At 41.7% G+C, this 25775-nt stretch overlaps 2 protein-coding genes across 5 annotated transcripts in view; both read left to right on the top strand.

Moving 5' to 3' along the window:
* PSME4 (proteasome activator subunit 4) overlaps positions 1-25775 on the top strand; it is a 113132-nt gene that overhangs the window by 84541 nt on the left and 2816 nt on the right. For all 4 annotated transcript variants that reach the window (XM_061625713.1, XM_061625712.1, XM_061625711.1 and 1 more), the window contains 11 exons: positions 5422-5547; positions 5836-5988; positions 6705-6809; positions 7824-7915; positions 8811-8942; positions 11937-12145; positions 12567-12652; positions 14277-14405; positions 16607-16762; positions 21898-22060; positions 24303-24436. In XM_061625713.1, the coding sequence (XP_061481697.1) occupies positions 5422-5547; positions 5836-5988; positions 6705-6809; positions 7824-7915; positions 8811-8942; positions 11937-12145; positions 12567-12652; positions 14277-14405; positions 16607-16762; positions 21898-22060; positions 24303-24436 (1485 nt within the window). The remainder of the gene's footprint in view (positions 1-5421; positions 5548-5835; positions 5989-6704; positions 6810-7823; positions 7916-8810; positions 8943-11936; positions 12146-12566; positions 12653-14276; positions 14406-16606; positions 16763-21897; positions 22061-24302; positions 24437-25775) is intronic.
* LOC133383967 (uncharacterized) lies at positions 137-4584 on the top strand. The gene is made up of 2 exons (XM_061625715.1): positions 137-1146; positions 1906-4584. Exons 1-2 carry the CDS (start codon positions 633-635, stop codon positions 3378-3380), a joined length of 1989 nt encoding a protein of 662 aa, XP_061481699.1. The 5' UTR covers positions 137-632; the 3' UTR covers positions 3381-4584.

The raw sequence follows: 25775 nt of genomic DNA, 5'->3' as shown, positions 1-25775 counted from the left end.
GCCATGCTGGCACTTTTCACCCAAATGCAGTCACTACCACAAGTTCCTGCCATACCTCCACTTAACATGGACCAACGTGCGTGCCATGAAGCTCATTCTTCCGGTTCACCAGATCCCTTTGATGTAGCCAGAGGCAGATGTATGGACGAAGCCTCGTATGCGGAGGAGTCAACTTTCACTGACCATGTTGAAGGAGACGACTGGAGCGACTATTCAGATCATGAGGAGGATACATCGTATCGCTTGTTTAATACCTCAGACTAGTTAATACCCTTGGTCTCCAGACTGCACCTTCAACTTTGTCCGCCCCAGCTATCAAAGGGGCCAAGGTCCTCAAATCCCCTGCACCTACTGAACACTACATCCCGGTGCCGGACCCAATTGCCAAATTAGCCTCTGAAGAATGGGCCCATCCACTCAAAGCTCGACGCTTCAAGGACCTGGCTGACAGACTTTACGCCCTAGCCCCAGACTTTGCCACCAAGTTAGATGTCCCTGGCATAGATGAACCAATCGCTCGCCTCGTTTCACGATCGCTTTTGCCCAGGGAAGGGGAATCCCACCTAAAAGACACTACTGAGCGACAAATAGACTTCGCCCTCCGCAAGAATCACGAGGCCACTGCCCTAGCCATGCGTGCCTCCGCTTCAGCCTCCATCTTCTCCAGAGCATCTATGATGTGGCTGGATGACCTTCTAGAGGACGCTAACCCTGATCCTGTCACCCTCAGAAGAGCACTATTGAAATTGCGTAAGACAGCAGCTTTTGTGGCCGATGCCACTTTGGATGCCACTCAATTAGGGGCACGAGCCATGACGGCTCAAATAGTCGCTCGTCGCACCCTCTGGCTTCGCCACTGGCAAGCTGATTCAGCGGCCAGATTGAATCTGTCCAGGGCTCCTTACTCCGGATCTCTACTCTTCGGCGAGGAAGCTCTAAAGGCAGTGCTGGTTGATCCAAAAGACGCCCACAAACCGGTTCTGGCCACAGTCAAGAACAGCGACCACAGGCCCTTCAGGCGATTTCCTTCCTTCCGTTCTAACCAGCCCTTTCGAGGAACGCGGCCAGGAGGACGAGGCCGCGACTTCAGACCCTATGACCCCAACGCATTCAGGGGCTCCTGGAACCGACGCTTCCAGGGCAGAGGTCAGTACCAAGGGCGCAGGGGCAACTCATCGTCCTCATATAAGGGAGGCCCTCGCCTACGCAAGTAGTTTTAACGCCCTCCCCATAGGTGGCAGATTACTTAATTTTGGAGATCGATGGCTGCGCCTTACTAAGGTCTCCTGGATCAGGGACCTTTTCATTTATGGTTATACCATAGAGTTCTGGGCAACCCCATCAGACAGATTCCACCCGTCTCCTTGCCCAAGGGCACCAGCCAGGCACAACATCATGCAGACAGCTATACACCACCTCTTGGACATAGCGGCGATAGAGCCAGTTCCCACAACTGAGAGGTCGGAAGGGGTGTACTCCCTCCTATTTGCTGTGCCAAAACGAGATTTATCATGGAGGGCGGTATTGGACCTCAAGTTTGTCAACCGTTTTGTAACATATCGCAGGTTCAAAATGGAATCACTCCACTCCATTACGGAGAGTCTGCATGAAGGAGACTTCCTGGCTTCTATCGACCTTAAGGAAGCGTATCTCCATGTGCCCATTTGCATAGCCCACAGAAAGTTTCTTCGTTTTGCCTTTGGCCACCAGCATTTTCAATATAGAGCGATGCCATTCGGCCTCTCCTCTGCTCCAAGAGTGTTTACCAAGGTGCTACTCATCCTAGTGGCTTATCTCCGGACCCAAGGGGTTCATATCTACCCATATTTGGATTATCTGCTAATACGGGCCAGGTCTGAGGAACTGGCTCATCATCATTTAATGATCACCCTCAATGTTTTGCAGGCCTACGGCTGGCTTGTCAACTTCGACAAAAGCCATCTCCAACCAACCCAACGCCTACTACATCTAGGGGCAATGTTGGACACCCTGCAGGCAATGGTCTTCTTGGCTCCAGATCGCATCACTGCCATCACAAGCATCGCAACAAACATCCGCAGACGTCATGCTTCTCGCCAGAGCGCTCGGGATGTTTATATCTACAATCCACATTGTGCCATGGCTCGAACCCACACTCGGCCCCTTCAATGGATTCTGTTGCCTTTTCAAAAAGACATTGCCAGCTCCAACCATCGCAAAGTTCATTTGAGCCCCGCACTGCGCCTCTCCTTCCGCTGGTGGACCAAGGTTCAACACCTCTCCAAGGGCACGTCGTTCAGAGAACCCCGCAGAACCGTTGTAACCACAGATGCCAGCCTCATAGGTTGGGGAGCCCACTGCAACTCCCAGTACGTTCAGGGGGTTTGGTCCAACGCAGAGCAATCCCAAAGCATCAACTGGCTGGAACTAAAGGCTGTCCACTTAGCTCTATGTCATTTTCAGTCTCTGTTCCCTTTGCATCATGTGCTCATTCGAACAGACAACACGTGTGTAAAATCACATTTGAACAGACAGGGGGGCACCAGGTCTCGTCCTCTGCAGGACTTAGCCTCCCTCATCTTTGTCTGGGCAGAACAACATCTACAATCCCTGAAAGCAGAACACCTCAGAGGGATTTGGAATGTGACAGCAGACTGGCTCAGCAGACAACAGGTCTTTCTGGGAGAATGGAAACTTCATCCAGCCATTTTCCATCGTCTCCAGTGTCGGTTCGGCGCCCTCTCAGTCGACCTGTTTGCTTCCAGTCGCAATTGCCAGCTTCCCAGGTACTTTGCCTGATACCTGGACTCAACAGCAGAAGCAGTGGATGCTCTGACAACACCGTGGCCAGACGGTCTATTGTACGCCTTTCCTCCCATACCATTGTTAGCCAAAACCTTGAGAAAGGCGCGAACCGAAAGGGCACAGCTGGTTCTGATAGCACCATTTTGGCCACGCCGACCGTGGTTCTCAGATCTTCTGGCAATGTCAATGATGGATCCTTGGACACTTCCAGTAAGGCCAGACCTTCTATCCCAGGGTCCAGTACTGCACCAGGACCCTACTTGGTTCAATCTAACAGCGTGGCGTTTGAACGGGGACATTTGAGGTCAGCTGGACTGTCTGACGCTGTGATTGATATTATTTTGGCCTCGAGAAGACCATCTACCACCCGTATTTATCAACATACCTGGGTGGCGTTCTCCAAGTGGTGTCAGTCCCACCACCATGATCCATCCCAGGCCACCGTGCATCAGGTGCTCCAATTTCTCCATAGCGGCTTTATGATGGGACTTCGACCCAACACTCTACGTCGACATGCGTCCACTCTGTCGTCCATTCTCTCAGTGTCCTCTCCTGGAGATCATATTTCCTCACATCCGTTCATCAAACTTTTTTGAGGGGAGTCGCCCTATGCTCTCCGGCTGTTGTCCATCGGTTTCCCTCATGGAGTTTGCCGAAGGTTCTGCAGGCTTTGCAACGTCCTCCGTTTGAACCCATCAGGACTGTGCCTCTTCGTATACTGTCCTTCAAGGTCTTGTTCCTGATTGCAATCACATCTGCCAGACGAGTTTCGGAGTTGGGCGCATTGTCTTCCGCTCGCCATCTCTGCGTCTTCCATAAGGACTCTGTTGTACTGAAGACTGATCCTTCCGTCCCAAGGTTGATTCAGTGTTCCATTGCAACCAGGACATTGTTTTGCCTTCCTTTTGCCCGAATCCTACCCATCCTCTCGAGAAGGCTTGGCATTCGTTGGATGTCCGGAGGGCTCTCAAGACCTACCTGTCTAGGACCCAGGATATACGACGAACTGAGTCTCTGTTTGTATCCTTTCATCCAAGGTCTATGGGGCATAAAGTTTCCAATCCTACCTTATCCCGTTGGTTAAGGGCATGTATTACTTTAGCATATGAGTCTCTGAAGCTGTCAGTTCCAGCTAGTATAACGGCTCATTCTACCAGGTCAGCTGCCACTTCGGCTGCTTTTGCCACTAATGCTCCTGTTGCCGATATTTGTAGGGCTGCAGTCTGGTCTACCCCACACTCGTTTATAAGGCATTATAAAATTGATCGTTATGCATCTGCTGACGCATCTTTCGGCAGACGAGTGTTGCAACAGGTTCTTAATGAGGATTAACATGTGGGTGGTCCCTCCCTGTATGGGCTGCTGGGGTACATCCCGCTGTGATGGCCGGACTCATAGGGAAAATGGACCATTGGTCTCACCTGAAGGGTGATTTTCCTATGAGGACGGACATCACGACCCTCCCAGTTGGAGGATGACTATATATTTTCTAATGTATTATATGTTACTGTTACGCTATTATATTCAAATTTAAGAGTGAAGTCAAGTCTTCTAGTTCTGTTATACCGATATGTTGGAGTCATGTCACTATGCATGGTACTATTATGTTATTTACCTGCTGCCAGGCCGGTTGGCCTTGTTCTTGTATTTTTAGATATTTCTCCTTAGACTCGCTGCGAATGAACTGGAGAGTGGGAGGGGCCTGACGCCCCTAGTCTTGACTTCAAAGACATTCTTGCCTTCGCACGATAGGTGGAGCTAAAACCCGCTGTGATGTCCGTCCTCATAGGAAAATCACCCTTCAGGTGAGACCAATGGTCCATTTTCCTTCATGGGAAAATTAGTTGAAAGCAGCTGCCACACGGGTTCTCTGGACTAAGTCACACATGTGTTCTTACCAATAATTGCAGCATTAAATGATTCTTTCATGGGCCATCATAGATCTAATTTGTATGACCTGGTGCACATGTAATTGTAAGCCTAAACAATGGCTTACCATGAATTAGTAGTGTGCTTCTATATGCTGCTCATTTGTACCAGCCCCTTTGTACCAAGCGGGGAGGAAACAAACCAGAATGCTGGCCTGGTGTGATCTGCAGTCAGTGCTCATCGTTGAGTTGCAGTCCAAAAATATCTGGAGCACACCATGTCAGCTATTCCTGTTTTTAGCATATCATTTTAGTCACACTGGTTTATGTAGCATGTGGATAAGTGCCTTGCCAACTCAAAATTCTCATTGAGCCAAGGATGGAAAGGTAAATTGGCAAAAGTAAAAACACCGCTATAGAAAATGACATGAGGAGTTTAAGAACACTTTGTCCTTGCCACGATTTTGAACATCTTCCAGTTCTTCTGATGAGCATGGAAAAATAAGGCTGGTTTGAAGGCTGTGATTGTGCAGAATGCAGTGAGTGATGTTCTGGCTCCCATTAATTTCACAGGCATCTACATTTCCCTCAGTATTGGTACAAAAAATGGCTGCTTTGAAATGAGTGGCACTCGTGATCATTGTTTTGTTTGCCGTTGTCCTCCAATGCCTGTTTTTGTTAGTGTCATTTGTTTGAGACCATAAACTAGGCAGACTCCTTGTGAAAGACTCCTTACTGTTGTACTAACTAAGCACTTGCTCTTTTACAGGCAGAGCAAGTCATTTATGATCATTTTTCTGATCCAAAATTTGTTGAGCAGTTAATCAAGTTCCTTTCGTTAGAAGACAGAAAAGGAAAAGATAAATTTAATCCTCGCAGATTTTGCCTCTTCAAGGTAACTAGTAATCTGTCCTTTTCTCTTGATCGTGGCTAATGTACTTTTTAACGTTAAGACTAATACAGGTATCCAAATTTATGTGTATAGCATGTCATATTAAAGAAAATTACAACTTTAAAAAGTATGCATAGGAAATGGAATGGAAGTACCACTCCTTGAATATTGTTCATGTATTTTGAAGAATTAACATTTTAGAACAGTTAAATTAGGCGTGTACAAGCCTTTTTTGTAAAAGTAATGAAAGATATTCAGGCTTAAAACTGAACCATGAGTCTTGTTTAACAGGGCTTGTTCAGAAACTTTGATGATGCTTTCCTGCCTGTACTGAAGCCTCACTTAGAACGTCTGGCAATAGATTCTCATGAGAGTCCCCAGCGATGTGTAGCTGAAATTATAGCTGGCTTGATAAGAGGGTCTAAACACTGGACATTTGAAAAGGTATTGTGTGCTCTCTTTAACTTTGCAAAAATGCGTATTTATTTAAGGTACTTTTATCCAAGTGTTTCAGGGTGGTGTAGAACAAAATAAAATGCAACAACATAAAATACCTACCTATGAAATTCCAGTTGCCTTATAGTTACAAAAATTATGTTGAATTCCTGAAGAAGAGTAGTATGTAAATAAATAATTTCAACTTTTTTTAAAGAAGAAATCATTGCTGAGTTTTGAAAGCTGCCCTCCTCTCTGAAGTCTAAATGCTGTAAATTTATATTAATTGGTTTTGGGGATTTCCTAAACAAATACATGGAAATGCTAAAGTATTTGTGCCTCTTATTATCAGTCATGAGCTGAAATTAAGTATGTTTAAATATGGAAATAATAATAATAATTTGTTCTCTTAGCCTTTAAGATTGTTGGTCCTGAAATCTTTTAGGATTCATTGTTCTTGGTTTTTTGGTTCCTTCAAATCTTAAGCTGCAAAGGCTCTGACAGGAGTCTAGATCTATGCATATTTCAGGTTTGTATACTGACAGTTATGTTGCCACATCGTTGAAAAAAATTAAATTAATGTATTTTTAAATCTTGACAGCTTAACATTAAGAAATACCTAAACAGTATAATACAAAACATACAAGGTGGTAAAAATATACCAGTAAAATACAACAATAGTGCTACATGAACATCTCATTTGCTTGCCCTACCTTTATATACAGGTAGAGAACCTCTGGAATGTTCTGCGTCCACTTCTTAGAACAGCTTTATCCAACATTACAGTGGAAACTTACAATGACTGGGGTACCTGTATAGCAACATCATGTGTAAGTCCTGTATAATTGTTTTTAGTTTGCTATATCTAGAAAGATAAAAATGCTATATTATCTACTCTTGTTCCTCAGTGTGGTGGGTTCCAAGCTCACCCATTTTACCTTGAGGTGAGGGACAAACTGTTCAGTAGTAAGGTAATCCTGTCACAACTCTTCTTCTAGCCCAAGTTGTGTTGCCTTGCTATAGGGCAAGATCCCTTCTCTCCCCCACTTAGTCACAATTACTCCCTTTTTGCTATGCCTCTCCCCTTTGCTGTCATTTTTATATTCAATTGCCTGACTGATAAGATCTCTGTGTTCTTTCTGGTGTACACAGAGCAGGGCTTGAACATTGCTCTTTTCTTCCCTCTTGTGGGTGACTTTACCTGTCATGTGATCCAAGGGAATGCTGCTTTTTAATTATTAGGGATCTATTTCTTTCTTTGACCATCAGAGCAAATAACACCTAATATAGAGAGGAAATTATAGCTGTGATTCTTGAATCTGATTTTCACATGTACGTAGAAAATTGGGTGAAAACTTATTCTGAGGACTTACTGAATTCTTACATCTTACTGAATTCAACTGGTCTTACTCCTTAGTAAGCATATGTAGGATTGTAGCCAAGGGTTGCATCCTGTACATGCTTACTTGAGAATAAATACCACTGAACTCAGTGACACTTACTTTTGATTAAATGTGCATAAGATTGGCTATAAAGCTTAGACCAAAGCTTGGGCGTGCTCAGATGGATTTAGCTAAATCTGGCAAAGATGGAACCCCAGGACAAAAAGAACATCTTATATAACATTTTGGAACTTCAAATGTTTACAATAGCTATTATATTTTGAAGATAGCTCCTGTCTTGAGTTTTGATTCTTGGCTGCTTTTTTAAAAAGAAAAACATTGTTATGCGATAGAACCCACCATTGTGGAACAGGACCAATGTTTGATATTGAATTATCTTTCTGATTTTTTGTTGCCAGAAATAATTTTGCCCTTTCTGTTTTTTTTAAATTCTTAATACAGGAGAGCAGGGACCCCCGGAAATTGCACTGGTTGTTTGAATTGTTGTTGGAGTCTCCATTGAGTGGTGAAGGAGGGTCATTTGTTGATGCATGGTAAAAAATTTAATTTTATCTATTTGTGGTAGGCCAGCATATGGATGGCAATGGGGCTCAGCTTTACACAGAACAGATTGTTCCTGTCATAGCATATCATAAGTGATCATATCACAGTTGCAGTTCTGCGAAGAACATTGCTTAAATCTAATTGATTTGTTTAAATAAATGCTGAGGGGCAAATACAGTTTTGGCATCATAGTAGTACTGATTTTTTGTAATACAAATTATTTTTGTTTGAACGTGCAAATTCATTTTTCCAATTGTCTGGATGATATATAATAAAATATATTTGATGTTCTGCCAGTTTTATGAAGTTAAAAGACCTCTGCTGAGGCCTTGGAGATTTACTGTTGGTCAGAGTAGTCAGTGTTAGGCTAGATGGCCCCGTAGTCTGATTTAGCTTAAGATGGCTTGTTATTGCTTATGCAGTTGATAGAATTTTATGAACACACAATCCTGAGAATGATTCTAAATTGTACAGAGCAGGATGGCTGCTTAAATATTCAAGTTGCTAAATGCAAGAAGGTGAAGAGATCAGATTATTTGTGTGTAATTGGAGGAGGAAAAGGAGAAAGAAGAGACCTATTCTGCACATGTGCGCACACAGTTAATGTGATGTTCTGAAATATTCTTAACATCAATGCAGCTTCTATAGTGGTTTTCATTTCCACTGATGAAAGTGTTTATATGACCAACTTACTTTTAACAATATGAGCAGTTGTTTAGTTCACTTGGTTTACTGTAAGCAGAAGTTGGTGTCATCGGTCTTCCATTTGTGACCAAGTGAAATGTAAGAGACTTGTTTTTATCACGTCTGGGTAAAGATAAAGGTATGCTTTCCTATGTTAACAACCTTACCCCACATATGTCTGTCTTCTTTCTTTTCCTCCAGTCGACTTTACGTACTGCAAGGGGGTCTTGCACAGCAAGAATGGCGAGTACCAGAGCTGCTGCACAGGTTGCTGAAGTATCTGGAACCTAAACTTACCCAAGTTTACAAAAATGTCAGAGAGAGGATAGGAAGGTTAGTATTACCTTCTTAAATCCTTGCATAGTTTTTAGGACCACAGCTTTAAAACTGTGTTTTAAAGTTAATTGAACAGGAAGTTTCTTTTTTAATAGATTAATTAAATAAATATAAAGTACAAGAACTTACCAAAAAAAAATTGTGATTGGTGGGCACTCTTCTCTCTCTCCCCGTCTTCAAAGATGGTGCTTGCTGTGAGTGATGTATGCATGCGCTATCAAAAAAACAAAGAAAATATGATTTTGTTCCTCAGAAATATATTTATTAAAATGCAAACTATTTAATTGAGTTCTGATTGGGTCAGGCCAGATGGAGCATATCGCTTCAGTCCTATTTGGTCAGCATTGCTTACCTCTTTGCTTTCTGGCCCAATTCATAGAGCTGGTTCTTGCCTTTTTAAAGCCTTAAACATCTTGGAATGTGGGTCTTTAATACTGCCTTGTTTTGTGTGTTCCCACATGTACATTCAACAGTTTCCTAGTGGAAGAAAAACAGGATAGAATTTTTTAAATTGATGAATTAAAAAACGTAAGAACATAAGAAGAGCCTGGTGGATCAGGCCAGTGGTCTGTCTAGTCCGGCATCCTGTTCTCAGTGGTGCTCAGTGGTGCTCAGTGGTGCTAGTGGGAAGCCCAAAAGCACTTGTAATTCCCAGCAACTGGCATTCAGAGACATATTGCCTCTGACAGTGGAGGTAGAACATAGTTTTCATGAGTAGGGACCATTGATAGCCTTATCCTCCGTGAATTTGTCTACTCCACTTTTAAAGCCATCTACTTTGCTGGCCATTACTGCTTCTTGTGGGAGTGAATTCCATAGTTTGTTTATGCACTATGTGATGAAGTACTTTCTTTTGTCTGTCCTGATTCTTCCAATATTCAGCTTTATTGGATGTCCACGAGTTCTAGTGTTATATGAGAGAGAAACCTTTCTCTGTGCGCTTCCTCCACACCTTGCTTAATTTTATACACCACAATCATGTCTAAACTCATATGATTAACCAATTTCTTAAATCGGATGAAATCCCTAATTATGATCATGACGATTCACACTTGTAGTCACCTTTCCTCCAAGGAACTCAGAGCAGAATGCATGAGGTTATCCCATGTTATCCTTGCAACAGATCGGGTGAGGTGCTGAGGTGAGCAAGCTGAGCAGTGATCCTAATCCAGATCCAAGACCAAGACTTGATCCTCACAAAGACAGTTTTATATAAACATGAATTGGAAAACATTTGCTTCTGTATGAGATGCAAGTTTTAAATTTTAGTTAGTCATAGTTAACGTACGAAAGTAGTACAAGTAACTTAAAAGAGCAGAGGTATCAAAATTTCCTAAATCGTAACTGTTTATAAAGACTATTTGTATGAATAAATTATATTGCATCATATAACTCACCAGTTCTGAGATCTCTTGGTGATAAATTTCCCATTTAATTACAGTTTTAATGTGCCTTTTAACAAGTGTTTATATAGGCTAGTACTTTTACTGTTGTCATTTCCCACTCTTATCATTTCCTAGACTTTTAATAACTGTTCAACTTTAGTTTAGTGTATTCATTTTTGCAGGCATGCTTGTTCCCGCTCATTTTCCATTTTAAAACAAAACAAAACCAACTTGAATTGCCTCTTTGCTACAATCTGAAGTTTTGGCCTTTTAGAGCCAATCTGAACAATCAAGAAGAATGATGTGATCAATTTTTTTTATGTTGCTTTCCATGAGAGTGAACCCCAAAGTGACTTCCAAACAACAACAGCAATAAACATAGCAATAGATCATCACTGTTACAGCGCAAAGCATCACAACTGCAATGCCTGGGGCATAAAAAACTGATGCTACCAGGTCATATTATATCATTAAAAAACAACAATAAAACAATTATGGCCAATTATTATCCATAAAACAATACCAGAAGAACAACAGCTAAAAAGTAGGCTGAGCTTTATTATGTTCACCACACTTCACCCTGCACTGCCTCAATCATTTACTCTACTCATTTCATTAAAAGACACAACCCAGCATACAACAGAGCCTAACCCCAAATAAATACCTACAAGCTGAACTGTACTACAACAAACACCCCACTTCCCACACATCAGTTGCATAGATGCATGTTTGTGGGCAGCAGTCCTCCAGGCTGCTGTCCTCCATACTCAAGCTCTCACCAAGAGAATGGGATAAACTACACCCTCCCTTCCTTGGGACTCCTCAGGAATACCACCATTTGGCCCCCATAACAGTAATAATCCAGTCAAGAGACAAAGGGGGTGATACCTTTTTGTATGTCTATAGACCGGATGTCCCATAGTTGGAATCAGGCACGCTCCTTGGTTCTGCTACAACTCAGTAATGTCCAGTCTAGTAGAGGTGCCAGGGAATGGGGTGGGTGGATGGAGTAAATTTATTCTCACCCATCTCCATGCTCATACTGCCTGGTGTCCTTTCCGTTTTATGTTCCAACAGCATCTTTTCCATCAGCAGCTCCTGCTCCAGGTGCTCCCCCTCAACTGAAAATAACAGAAGCGAGAGCTCTTGCGCCCTTGCCCTTTGGCTTGGCCCTTGCCATGCCTTCAGTGTGGTATGACTTTCCTGGCACTGTACTTTTTCAGAATGCAGGCATGAGGAGGTAATAGGGTTAAAAGCTCTCCCTCAACAGAACTCTCTGATCATAGAAAATTAGTTCATCAGGCTAGGCTAGTTCTGTTCTTCTTGAGATGCTTGTTCCTTACTAAAGGACATATTTTATGCAGTTGAACCTTCAAATGTACAGCCTCCCTCCCCCACAGTATTCCGAAGTAGAACACTCTCAAGGAAGCTGTACTATGTAACTCTTCTGAATGTATCCTTCAGCTCAGTGAGATATTTCCTTGACAGTTTGTGAACTCTTTCTTTTAAACTGTATACAGTGGGATCCTACTGGGAGGAAGGGCGGGATATAAATCTAATAAATAAATAAAATAATAATAAAATATGTGTACTTCGTTTTATGTAGCATTTTGACGTACATCTTCATGATAGATGTTTCCTTACCAAATACTGCTCCAACGAAGTCTCCCCATGTCCATGAGTTCACTTCTCGAATACTTGAAAAACTCAAACCCCTTACAGAAGTGGATGAAGAAATTCAGAATCATGTTCTGGAAGAGAATGGAGTTGGAGAGGAAGATGAGCGAACTCAGGGCATTAAACTCTTGAAAACTAGTAAGTGTCTGTGCTAAACTTACACAAACCAAATTAAATGGTAAACTGTACTTAGTTGAGATTGTTTTTTAAATAGTAGTATTATTTCATTTTTATGCCACTTTTCAACGTAAGTATGTCCAAAATGACTCTCGTTGCTGTAACAGCAACACAACAGCAGGCTATGTCTATATATTCTTACATCATAATACCAATTCATTTCCAAAGATAGTATGACAATCCAAAAGAACAATTCATGTTGGTAATACCAATGTTACAATATCTTAAATTCACGAATAAATAGACAGTATCAATAATTATGTCTTCTAAGGTAGTTGCTAGTTAGTTAGAAAGGATGAATTTGAATCATGTCTGTGTCTTGCTATACTTTATATGACTTTGTGTCCAGCTATTATGTTTGTCTTTCTTTTGCCTTCAACAGTTCTGAAGTGGCTGATGGCAAGCACGGGGAGAGCGTTTTCCATAGCTGTTGCAGAACAGCTTCAGCTCTTGCCATTGTTTCTCAAGGTATGTGGTTTGTTTGTTCTATTTAGGGTGCAGAGATGATTTCTGAACACAAACCAACAACGACAAATTTGCTTGGTCTCATGTGTACAAAACCTAAGCCCTTGTCCTTACCAATAATAGTCTTTGTTTGAAGGACAGAATCACATTGACTGCAGCTCTGCTCATGCTGCTCCATCATGTTGACTGACAGATCAGGTGGGACTACATTTAAATATAGACTGTGCTTTTCTTGTCCCCCATCCAGTGTTGTCTACAAGTCCCACTCGCACTGCCCCACCACAGTGTGGAACAGAATTATAACTGGTATGAAAGAGGCTGCATATATAAAATCCTACAGACTTCCCTCACAAGTCAAAATTTCCCATGCAGATAGAAGAAGTGGTAGTTGGGGTGGGGTAGAGATAAGTTTTACGTACACTGAAAAATGCCTGTCATTTTTTTTTAAAATTTGAAAGGGGGAATGTTCTGAAGACAAGCAGAGAATTTGTAGTATAGCTTTGCCAGAAAACTAAAAAAAAACTTTGCATATAGAGTTGTGCGGCATTCTGACAGGTTCTGTGTAAAACAATTCTTGTTCCATCCAGTGTATCTCTGAGAGGAATGTTTCAATATATGCTAATACTGACCATGTCCTATTTTGTCTTTTTCATCTACTCTTTGTATATTAATTAGTTATAAGGTATTTATATACCACTTTTCAAGAGTGCCTTACAAAGCAGTTTACAAAAGACTATTACAAAGTTACAATAAGATTGAAAGACATCTCGTTGCTTAGAAGAAGCTGCATCTGTTTCTCTACTCCCCTCAGGGGATGAAGGTCTTAATGGTTTATAGAAGTAGCAATTCATTATTTATAACATGTAGCCTCAACTACATGTAGAGGTTACCATTTTGTATATTTATCCCTGGGTTAGATCAGAGCAAGAAAAATAGTCTCTGCGTTAACGTTGGAGATTATTAGCAGTTAACCCAGTTATTATTTTGCACACCAGAATTTTAATTTATCTCTGATCTCTGCTAGAGGTAGGTGGGAGGCTGCCCAATTGTAAAAGATGACAGGCCTTGGGATAGCAAAGTATTTTCATGTTTAATACTGCTGAGGACTCAATAAATATATTCACTTTAATAAAGAGACTTCACATATTTCAGAGGTTGCAATCCACCAAACACTGGTCCTATGTACACTCTGTTTCAGTTAAGGGGATTATATAGAAACTCTTCTGGCCGCTGATTTCCCCTCCATTGTAGCTCTTATCTCCACTTTATTGTAGAAATCCCTGTATATTTTCATACGATCAGAGGCTAGTACTGGTATCCATCCAGAATCCTTGGGATAGGCATAATTAATAGCATAATAAACAACACAACTCAAGCTATTACTTAACATTAGGGTGGTTTGAATTGCTTTCTCTTTGTTGAATACAATGTTTTGTGAATGCATATCAATATAGAATTTTGGGTTTGGGGCTTAAATAATTAGCCTTGTTTAGTTAGAGAGGCTGATATAGTTTATAATATTCCCCATTGTCCCCTACATTATATTCATTTTACAAAATGAAGACTTCTTTGACTGTTGTCTTTAACAACCCACGCTTGCTAATCTTTCCTGTTCTCACTTCTACAGATTGCACCAGTAGAAAACGATAATAGCTATGATGAGCTGAAGAGAGATGCTAAGATGTGCTTATCATTAATGTCTCAGGGATTGCTGTATCCCCAACAAGTGCCTTTGGTACTTCAGGTGCTAAAACAAGTGCGTGAAGCTTTTAAAAACTGTTCAAATAATAAAAGCATTTCATGGTGGCATTCTGAGTCGTGTTGACATTCCCTCGAGGCAACAATTGACAGTAAATGCATTCTTGGGGGTCCTGTATAAAATTTCAAATTATTGGATGACTAGCAAAATGCCTGTTACTATACCGGGTGGAGTATGTGTAGAGGAGGACTTGTCTATACCTTTTGGGATGCAATGCATCTCTGTAGGCTCTTCTCTTAGAGACCTATTGCATTCCACTCCACCCTGCCTTGCCACAGCTGTAACCCAGAAGGTAGTAGCTTACTTTTCCTATAGGAGCTATTGCAACCATTCACTTACAAGAGTGAAGGTAAAAGGTTGCACTAAAGGTTACCACTGCAGCTTTCTAAGACTGTCAGACCCATCTTTCTAAGACTGTTTCTTTGCATGAGATGAGTTTTCAGAGAACTATGAGGGAATTCTTCGTTTGTAAGTTTATTATGTCTGTGGTGGTATCTCTGATTTTGGTTGTTTATATCTGGTCTGTATATCTGGTCTATGTTGTATGTTTTGGCTTACAGAGTTTTAATGTTGCTGACTTTTATTACCTCTTGCTGTTTTTATGACAGCATCTGGTATATAGTGTAGGCATAGTTCTTTGTGTGACCCAGGTTGCTTTTCTTGGTCACACTATAGTGTGGCGGAATAAGGAACTGGACTTTTATACATATGGGCTGCCTTCTTTGGCTTTATGGTTCTTCATCTAAGTTGGGACTTCTGAAGGAGGGTGTGTGTGTTTGTTGAAGGACACCCAGACAGAATTCTGTATGATGTCATTTGGCCAAGAGGCAGCATGCCAACCTCTTTACTCTCCTGTGATAGGTACATACTGACACACTATAGAGTCTCCCTTCTCACATTTAGGTCCTAGCATGATCTTTCTAATAGACTGCCTTCCTAGTCAAATCATCAGTGTGCCAAATAGAATGAGGCATACAGAGTCACCCAGTTCACACATAATTTATTTATTTATTTATTAAACTTATATACCGCCCCATAGCCGAAGCTGTCTGGGCGGTTTACACCTTTTCCTTGTTTTCCTCCCCTTGAATACTCTTGATTCAGTCCCTAGTTCAGACAAACCATAGTCCAAAACTGTGGTTTGTTACTGTCCCTGATCTGGAGTCAAACTGTGATTTGTCCAAACCATAGTATACCTGATTCAGAGGTAATGGCAAACTGTGGTTTGCCTGAACCAAGAAGAGAATTGGAGCACTCAGCAGCAGGAAGACCATGAGAACTGAAGTCATAATCCTCAGGGCCGGCACCAGGCATGCCGGGGCCCTTGGGCACCAGCCTGCCCTGGCACCCACTCACAATCCCCATCTACCTTTCCTTTGAAGTAAACGCGGGCCACGCTTGCCTGCATGCCTGCCATCAACCAAGATGGTGGCCGAGGTTTCCCTAAGGGGCTAATGCCTCTGCCACCATCTTGGTTGATGGCAGGCATGTGCACTACATGCGTGCATGCCTGCCATCAACCAAGATTGCGGCAGGGGCATCAGCCCCTTAGGGAAGCCTTGGCCACCATCTTGGTTGATGGCAAGCATGCGCCTGCAGCGTGTCCAGCATTTACTTCAAAGATGGGGGATGGGCGTCGTAGGCCTGTGCAATAATAGGGGGTTTCCTGGGAGCTCCCTCTCTGCGATCTGTTGCAGGGCTGGGAGCCGACACTGCTGCCAATCACAGAAGGGAGGGCTACCCACCCACCGTAAGGGGCCCTCAGCCAGGGCTCGACCTGGCTGCCTTCTGCTGCCGGTCCTGATAGTCCTAACAGCTAAAGCATTCAGTCATTACATGTGAACTAATCATAGGCATTCTTTATGGTCATCTTTATGGACCTTAGCAGTACTTTCCCTGGAGACTTCCTGGAGCAAATTTTGAAAGCTTTGTAAGAATTCCTTATTTGGATCTCCCCCCCTCCCCCAGGAGTTAAGCTGGAGGAAATTGGGCAAAGGAGTGGCAGGAACATGAGGATGAGCATTAGGGCAAATGACCTGCCATTATAAGCTACAGATAAACTATGAATGAAATGTAGCTATGGAGAGTTGTTGCTTTCTCCTTATATGAAAGATAATTTTATTTTAGGCTTATCCTTTCTTCCTCTTTAAGAATTGCCTGTTTATTTTTCTAATTGCTGCTCTTTTGTTGTTTTGCAGACAGCAAAGAATAGTTCCTGGCATGCTAGGTACACAGTGCTAACCTACCTCCAGACCATGGTTTTTTATAATCTTTTTATCTTCCTAAACAATGAAGAAGCTGTGAATGACATCCGATGGCTGGTTATAAAACTACTAGAAGATGAACAGCTTGAGGTGAACAAATATCTGTGCTTACATTTCTTGACAACCTATGCAAAATCCATGTTTACAAAATAAAAGTTGGACAACAGCTTTGGGGCACAATCCTGCCCAAATTTAAGCACTTTTTAACATTCTGTTGATCTTGGTGGGAGAACTAAGCTGGTGCTTTTTAAAATATTCAAATCCTACCCAAACACTACTAAAATCATACATTGCCAGCACAAAACAAATGTTTTGTGCCCATGTATAAAGAAAAATGCCCATCTCAGTAGTAGTTTATTACCTTTCCCATTTTCATTTCACACCTGTGATAGTCCAGTTAACTTGTCCATTTCAGCTACAGTGAATGCTTTCCATGATTGTCTCTCACGTTTACTCTGCAATGGTCCACTAGATTTCCCCATTTTTAGCAACCACAATCTTTGCATCAGGTTAGTTAAGCATATGCTTAAGTCTTCCCCTTTCAAATCAGTGGGACTTGAATATGCTTAGTTTTGATTGGACCATGCTATTTGTCACAGTGTGCCTTCTCTGTAGTTCTCTGATCAAGCATTGTTTTTCTTTTGCATGGACATCAAATACATTTTAATTATCTACTGTATATTTTAAAAGTCAGTGTAAATTTGTTTTTTATGTGTCACTTGAAGCTGTATGTGGTATTTTGATTGTATGAAACTTACATTGCTGACACAGCACTGTTCATATGTGAGAGAAATATCCATCAAATGATACAAATGAATCAAGCAATAAATTACCAAAGTTTCTGAAGCATTTTGTTTCCCATACATAATGCTGCTTTGTGCATCAGCTTTCCTGGGGGGCTAACTGCTGCAGGAAGTCGCAGTTTCAGTGGGAAACAGTCTTTGGTTCCTGCTCCAGTGTTACATAGCCAGAAATATAACTAGCATTCTTTAACCGCTGTTCGTTAGAATGTTCATCCTGTAATCTAAAACAAAACAAACATACCCCCTGTTAGCTGTTCCCTCTTTAATAGCAATGCAAATTTGCAGGACTAATTTGTAGAACAAATTTGCAAATGGTCAGATGAATAGCATGTTCTTCCAAAACAGCAGTACAAATCGACAAAACACTTGCTTGTGTGTAATCTCTTGTGACCTTGTTGCTGTGGAAACCTCAGTCTTGCGGTGGCTGTAATCTTGCTTTTCCTTGCCCTGAGCTGGCAAGATCTAAAATGGTGCTCACTTGTTACTCCAGTGCCGTCTTTCACTTATTCTGTCTATGTATTGAGTGTGGACAAGAGCAGTTTCTGCCATCAGAGGAGGCTTAATTGCCGCTGGCATGGTGGTGCAGGGGAAGAGAAATAGTAGATGCCCCCATATTTCCCACCCTCCTCCCTAGCATATTGCTTCTCAGTTTTTGATTTTAATGAAATGTAGTAGCAATAATAGCTGGTCTCTCCTTTGAAGGCCTCTCCTTTATCCCATGCCCTGGCAAGCATGGTGGTGGTGGTGGTGGTAGCCTCCTTCTTGCCAAATCATGCATGTTCTAGAGTCTAGACCCTGCCCTCTCCAAATCCCACTGCTTTCCTATTTTTTCAAGTTCATTTTGTGAGGCTCTACTCCTTTTTGCATGTCTGTGTTGCTGTTCTATATCACCCTGCCGGTTCCCCATCAACCTTCTTTTAACCTTTGATGCCAAGCTAGCGGCTTATGTCTCTGACTATGCCCCCTTCCTGACTTGAGCATCCATGTTGAATAATCTCCCTAGACCAGGTGCTTTCGTTCTCTTCTCCCTTTGATCTTTACCTCTGGACTGTCCCTCCCAAACACTTCCTTGGGCATTATCTTGATCTTGCCATCACCAAAACTGTCTGTCTTATCTGTCTCCTGTGAAATTCTCTTTTGTCTGGTCTGCTGGTCCTCTCTGCCTTCACTGGCTTTCAGTTTGCTTCCAGGCCCAATTCAAAGTTCTGGTTTTGACCTATAAGCTCTCAGGGCTTGAGACCTCAGTACCTAAGCAAGGAATGGGAAGGCTGTGGTCATCCAAATGTTGCCATACTCCAACTTCCATCAGATCCAGCAAGCTTGACCAATGGTAACGGAATAATGGGAATACTAGTACAGCAACATTTGGAAGGCCCCAGGTTCCCCACTCCTGACTTCTTTATTTATTATTTATTAAATTTATATCCTGCCCTTCCTCCCAGTAGGAGCCCAGGACAGCAAACAAAAACACTGAAAACACTATAAAACATCATAAAAACAGACTTTAAAAACTTATTAAAACAAAACATCTTTTTTAAAAAACATAAAAACATCTTAAAAACCAGTTCCAGCACAGATGTAGGCTGTGATAAGGTCTCTATTTAAAAGGCTTGTTGAAAGAGAAAGGTCTTCAGTAGGCGCCAAAAAGATAACAGAGATGTCACCTGTCTAATATTTAAGGGGAGGGAATTCCAAAAGGTAGGTGCCACTACACTAAAGATCTGACTTAAAGGAACTCTTCTCCCCAAATATATGTACAAGTGCACCAAGATAATCAAAGACACTTAGTTCTCTGAAGAGTGCTTCCTCAGTCTGAAACAGAGGTTGGTTATATGAGAGACATTTATTTATTTTATTTAATTTATATACCGCCCTAAGCCAAAAAGGCTCTCTGGGCAGTGTACATCACAAATAAAACAAGCACAATATATAAATACAATAGATATAACAGACATATATACAGAGAACTTTTGGTGGTCTCCCCCCCCCCCGATTGTTGAATGCTTTACCTAGAGAGGCATGCCTGCTGCCCACTGTAATGTCTTATTCAGCACCAGCAAAGTAAATACATATTTTTTATTTTACTAGCTTTTTATAATCATTTTAATATTAGTCTCTGGTGATTGTTGGTGGTTGGTTAATGCTTCCTCTTTTGAGGTTGTTTTAGCTCTTTTTATGTGTTTGCTGGTTTTGGATCGTAGTGTTGAATTTGTTGCATTCTTGTGCTTTTAATCTGGTTCCTTCATCATCACACACAGCCCACCTCCCCAATGTTCTGTCTCCTGCTCCTTTCATAACTTCCAGTCCGTTGATCCAGTGGGATTTTCAGTAGCATTGCCCTCTCCTCTCTTTTTTGCAGCTCCTGACTGCTCTGTAGACTCTACAGTTACCACATTTAATTTATCCCTTTCATTAACTCTCACTCTTCCAGCATAATTTCACCATTTCTGTCCTCAGCTCAGGCTATCTGCCTTCATTTAATAGGTTTTTTTCATGTTCTTGTGTGTCTGAATGACTCTGGAAGAGAACAGAACAGCTGGCTGACCTTTTTAGTGTGTGTCTGCTATAAATTCACTCTCTCCTCCTTACTTGCTTTCTTACCTTGCCAAGCAACACTATTACATCTTTCTGATCTGCACTAGCTTTAGGAATCCTTAACACCTCTTCTCTGCTTTTTTAACACTTTACTAAGGCCTGCCTTGAGAGCCAGTGTGGTGTAGTGGTTAGAGTGTTGGACTACAACCTGCAAGACCAGGGTTCAAATCCCCACACAGCCATGAAGCTCACTGGATGATCTTGGGCCAGTCACTGCCTCTCAGCCTCAGAGGAAGGCAATGGTAAACCACCTCTGAATACCCCTTACCATGAAAACCCTATTCATAGGGTCGCCATAAGTCGGGATCGACTTGAAGGCTTTCCATTTCCAAGGCTGCCCTACTGTCTCCCCACTCCTTTTTTTCTACCCAAGACTTCAGCATCTCCTTCAGTGCTAAAACTGAAACCATCCTCTCTGATCTCTTCTCTCTTCCCCCATCCAGTTGCCCCTCCTCCTACCCTTTCCTCTTGACCGCACAGCAACTGCATTTGGTCCCTGGCAGCCCTATCAATAGATGATAGCAGCTTAATTATGGAGTCTGATCACATGTGCAAATATTAATAATAAGGATGGAGAGATCTGTCAGTTTCTGTTCTCTCTGTTTTTCATTTTGTCCAATTTTAAATTCAGTTCTCCACATTACTGCAGTGATTTGTTTTTTTTAAAAAAAAATCCTCACGAAAATTCTCCAGCATTTTAGTGTGAATTTCTCCTAATAAACACAGTTTTGTAGGCAGTCTTGACTAATGTACACAGTTTTAGAAACAATTCCTCATTTATATAATGCATTTTTGCTTGTTATTTGCACTCATATATTCTTTCCTCTTAATATATGTAGTTTGCCAACCAGTGTGCACAAAATTGCATGACAGAATTTAAGTGAGAATTTCGAAGGATGGCTGTGGTTTAAGTTCTCATATTGTTTTGGAAAGTGCGAATTTGATAGATTCAGCTTCAAGTGCGAAATGAATCGAAATTCTCGGCCATCCTTAATTAGTATGTGTGGCAAAATCAATTGTTGGTCCCCTGGTCCTTTATCAAGAATAGCCTTCAGGAATTGGCCATCCTTGCGTTAGAGGGTATAGTGTGCTGTGCCAAAACTCACTGAGCCTGATTCATATTCCTTGGTTTTCCAATCTGGGCCAACTTACCTTGCCTTTTCAGTGTCCCAGTGTTAGTGAGATCCAGGGTAGCTTTTGTAGTCACTATTTTCAGATGTTCTTTTGTTACCATGTTGTAGCTGATCCTGAGGCTTGGGAACTGAGAAAGTGAACATGGGGCATAAATCAAGTGAAAGCAGAGTCTTAACCAGTGGAAGACATCCCCAGGGCTGCTTTTGTTGTTTCAGAGTTGATGTTGGCATTATACACTTGTATATAATGTTCTAAATTTCTACAAAGCTTTAAAGTAAAGCTGCAAGCCCTGTAATAAATTAGCATAGGAAGTTAACAGACTCTTGAGATCAACTTCCTCTCCTTTTTATACTGTATTATTCAAACTTCTGGTAAACCTTTATTAACTATAGTTGTAAGGCACTTGAAATGAAAGAGCTGAGCTGACAGGTGAACTGCTAAGACGACTTGGCAGTGGAGTGAGCAAACTCACCAGGGAACAATTACATCCTGTCACACTGTGTTAAAATTCATTTCAATACTGCCATATTAATAGCGGTATTGAATGGGAGAATTCTGCAACAAGAGGACCACTAAGCAGCCAAATTACTGAAATCATTACTTGCTCCAGGGTCATTTGAAAAAGGTATTGCAGTGATGTAAATGCTGACTTATAGACCACACATGTTCACTGATGTCCTTGTTCAATCCTAGGTGAGAGAGATGGCCGCCACCACATTGAGTGGCTTGCTCCAGTGTCACTTCCTGGTGATTGATAACTCCGTGCAGACTCACTTTGAACAACTCTGTAAGAGAAGACTTCTGAAGAAGAGGAAGAGAGACCTCAGCACAGTAGTGGATACCATTCCTTCTGCAGGTACTGGGGAGCTTAAATGATGACTTGTGAAGAATGTCTTTCTCCCAGCTTTGTTGCTCTCACATGGCTGAGGCCAGTACCCCATTTTTTTCAAGGGGGTCCAGTCTGAAGCAATGGAAAAGGTGTTGCATTTGAAGCTGTCATTTGAAAGCCCTTCAAGAGCCTGATGATGATACGTGGGTTCAGAAGCCAGGAGGACAATATAGGCAATACTGACGATGGGAGAACCAAACCAGAGTGAAGCGAAGCGAAGCCAAGGTCACAGCAGAGGAGTCTTTATCGAGGGGAACTGGAAGTAATAGTATGAAGGTTTGGGAATGTAAGTTGGGAGGCGCAGAGCCAGGAGCTTGTGAACAACATAGTCCCGTGGACTGTTGGACATGATCTGGAAGCTTATGGTCCTAGTAAGGTTACCAGTAAGGTTACCTAGTAAGGTTACCAGTAATCTTTCAGAAGGGACATAGCTTACCAGGCAAGAGGCAACAAGCTGTCTGCTAGCAAAGGTTGTTAGCTCATTTGTTGGTTAAACAGATGGCTGCTGACTGAACCTGAATGAGCCAGTTTTGAGACCATGCAGCATCAAAAGAGATCAAACTTCATATCATACTTATGCCTTGAAGATTGCTGGAAAGGACTAAAATGCCACATGCTGTTCAGAGCTCCCTTTCTTCCCTTCCACTTATTTATTTATTATTTATTTAATTCGATTTCTATACCGCCCGTAGCAAGCTCTCTGGGCGGTGTACAATCAATACGACATATAATTACATTTCAATTTTTAAAACAATCCTTAAAAACACAATAAACAAGCAGACAAAACACAGCCAACAAATAATATCAAATACAGATACAAAGATACAAGATACAAAATTTTAAGATTTAAAAGGTTAAAATGATTTAAAATGCCTGGGTAAACTTCATGTTGTGGAGAGTCGGAAGGGATATCGTAGGCCAAGCAGTCCCAAATCTCCTTTCATATCCACTCCCATCCACTTTAGAGGTCAGCTGGTGAGGCCCTGTTAAGTTTACTCCTGCCACTTGAAATTGAGTGGTTGTAAGGTATCAGGGTCTCTTCTATAATATCACCCATTGTATGGTACTTTTTGCCAAGTTAGACCCATTTGGGCAATTCATAGGGAATCTATAGAAAGATGGGTCCCCTTCTCCCACTCATACTTTATTCCGTCTGACCTTCTTTGGGTTATGATTATTTTATATTATATTTTGTATTGTTTTTAAAACTTAATTTGTAATAGGTTTTACTTTTGTATTGTTTATGTTGGTCACCTTGAAAACCCAACATCAAACTCCTAATGGGGGCAGATGGCCAACGACATGTAACACCACTCTTAAAACATCTGCACTGGCTGCCCATCCACTACCAAGCCAGGTTCAAGTCCTTGTATTAACTTACAAAGTCCTGAACAACTTGGGTCCAGCATGTCTTAGACCTGAACCTTATGTCCCAGCTTGATCACTGAGATCATTTGCAGAAGCATCACTGGTTATCCCCTGAGATGGTGAGGCTCATTTAACATCAACACGAAATCGAGCCTTCACTGTCATCGGCCCATTTCTCTGGAATGCTCTGCCAACAGGAATTCAGCAAGTACCTTCTGTTTTATCCTTTAAATACTGCTGAAAACCTTTCTGTTCCATCAGGCTTATGAAGGTAATTGATATCTTTGTGCAGTAGTTGACCTTTGTTTTAACTATATTTTAAAATGGTTTTTACTGTATGGTTTTTATTTATTGTAAACTGATTTATGTGTTTTAAATATATTTATAAATATAAATAAATTGGAGAGCCAGTGTGGTGTAGCGGTTAAGGTTTTGGACTACAACCTGGGAGGCCAGGATTCGAATCCCCACATAGCCATGAAGCTCACTGGGTGACCTTGGGCTAGTCACTGCCTCTCAGCCTCATGAAAACCCTATTCATAGGGTTGCCATAAGTTGGAATTGACTTGAAGGCAGTACATTTACATTTTATAAATAAATTAAAAAAATGGGACAATATGTAGGGTTGTTATTTTTTAAAAAAAACTTGCTGATGCTAAGTTAGATCTGTTATAAATGGCTAAAGAGGTGGTAGCTGCATCACCACACAGTTCATTCAACAAGATCTATGGGATAGTCATGTAAATGGAGTTGAAGGCCCCTGCGCTCTATGGGCATGTATCACTGATTCAAAAGCAGCATTCTTCTACCTAGAAATAATTAATGACTTGCTTTCTTGCAGACTTGGTTAAGCGCCATGCTGGCGTGCTGGGACTTAGTGCTTGCATTTTGTCCAGTCCTTACGATGTGCCCACCTGGATGCCTCAACTTTTAATGAATCTTAGCGCACATCTGAATGATCCTCAGCCTATTGAGGTAAGAATCCTTTCTTATGTGTTCTCTAGAAGGAAGGCTTTCTCAGTAGTTGCCCTGATCAAGTGGAATGCCCTACCCCAGAAAGCATGCATGGCCCCACCAATGGCTTCCTTTTGGAAGCAAACAAAGGAAAGGGTCATAGCTCTGTGGTAGAGCATCTGCTTTGCATGCAGCAGGTTTCAGGTCCAATTCCCTGCATTTCCAGGCCAGGTTAGGAATGTCCCCTGTCTGAAACCCCAAAGAGTTGCTGCTAGTTGATGTAAGCAGTACTGGGCTAGATGAACCAATGGTCTGACTTGGTATAAGGCAGCTTCCTACAGACGTGTGACCTTCTCATTCTCTTAAGACTTTGAGGATACTTTTTGGGCAATTAATCACCCTAACTGATTTTGGTCTCTTTAGTGTGCTCCACAAAAGCTGTATATGTCAAGAATGCCTTCTCTTAGGAGTAGAGTTCTGCTCATTGAGACCTTTTGGGGAGGCCTTCCTCTGTGGTTAGATCAGCCTTTCCCAACCAGTGTGCCTCCAGATGTTGTTGGACCACAAGTCCCATCTTTCCTGACCATTGGCAATGCTGGCTGAGGCTGATGGGAGTTGTGGTCCAACAACATCTGGAGGCACACTGGTTGGGAAAGGATGGGTTAGATCTAAGAGGGTGTGGAGAAGAGTCCAGACTCTATGCAACTCTCTCCCTCTCAAAGAGATCAGATTGACTGTCGCCCTATATAGATCTTGTTGACTGGCTAAAACTTTGTCCTTGAGCACCAAGTAACTGGAAAGGCGAATGACTTTTAAAATGATTAAATAGATATGTTGCCTTTGATTTTTTTATCAAAGGCTTCAAAAACATTTGAATTATGAGGAGGGAGGGCAAGAAACAATGGCTCTTGAGCTGTATTTGTTCTCTGGTGCTGCAAGCATGAATCCTAAATATAGAAGGAATAAAGTTTTTCTTTCTGGATTGTCAAAATCCATTGAAAAACAGCACAGAACAACATAAAAGATTGCCTAAAAACCAGCACAAGAGAAAGTAATTAGTGCCAATATTCAAAATCCATATAAAACCCAACACGGAACAACATAAAAATCAATATAACTTTGAAAAACCAGCACAGGAGACAGAAAGTGCCAGTAATCTAAAAGTTCACTAAAAGTCTGAGAGAGAAAAGGGTCTTTGTCGGGCCCTGAAAAAGACTATAATGAAGGTGCAGGCGCTGCTTAAATCTAAGATAATTTTTAATCATTCTGATTTTAACTGCTTTGCATTTTCAACACCTGGATCACAAATGTAGAGGGCTGTCAAAAGGTTTTGTTGTGTTTTTTTAAAAAGATACTAGCC

The sequence above is a fragment of the Rhineura floridana genome, chromosome 4, assembly GCF_030035675.1.
Source record: "Rhineura floridana isolate rRhiFlo1 chromosome 4, rRhiFlo1.hap2, whole genome shotgun sequence".
NCBI lineage: Eukaryota > Metazoa > Chordata > Lepidosauria > Squamata > Rhineuridae > Rhineura > Rhineura floridana.
Note: the sequence above shows the minus strand (reverse complement) of the source record. Positions and strands in the feature narration are given on the sequence as shown.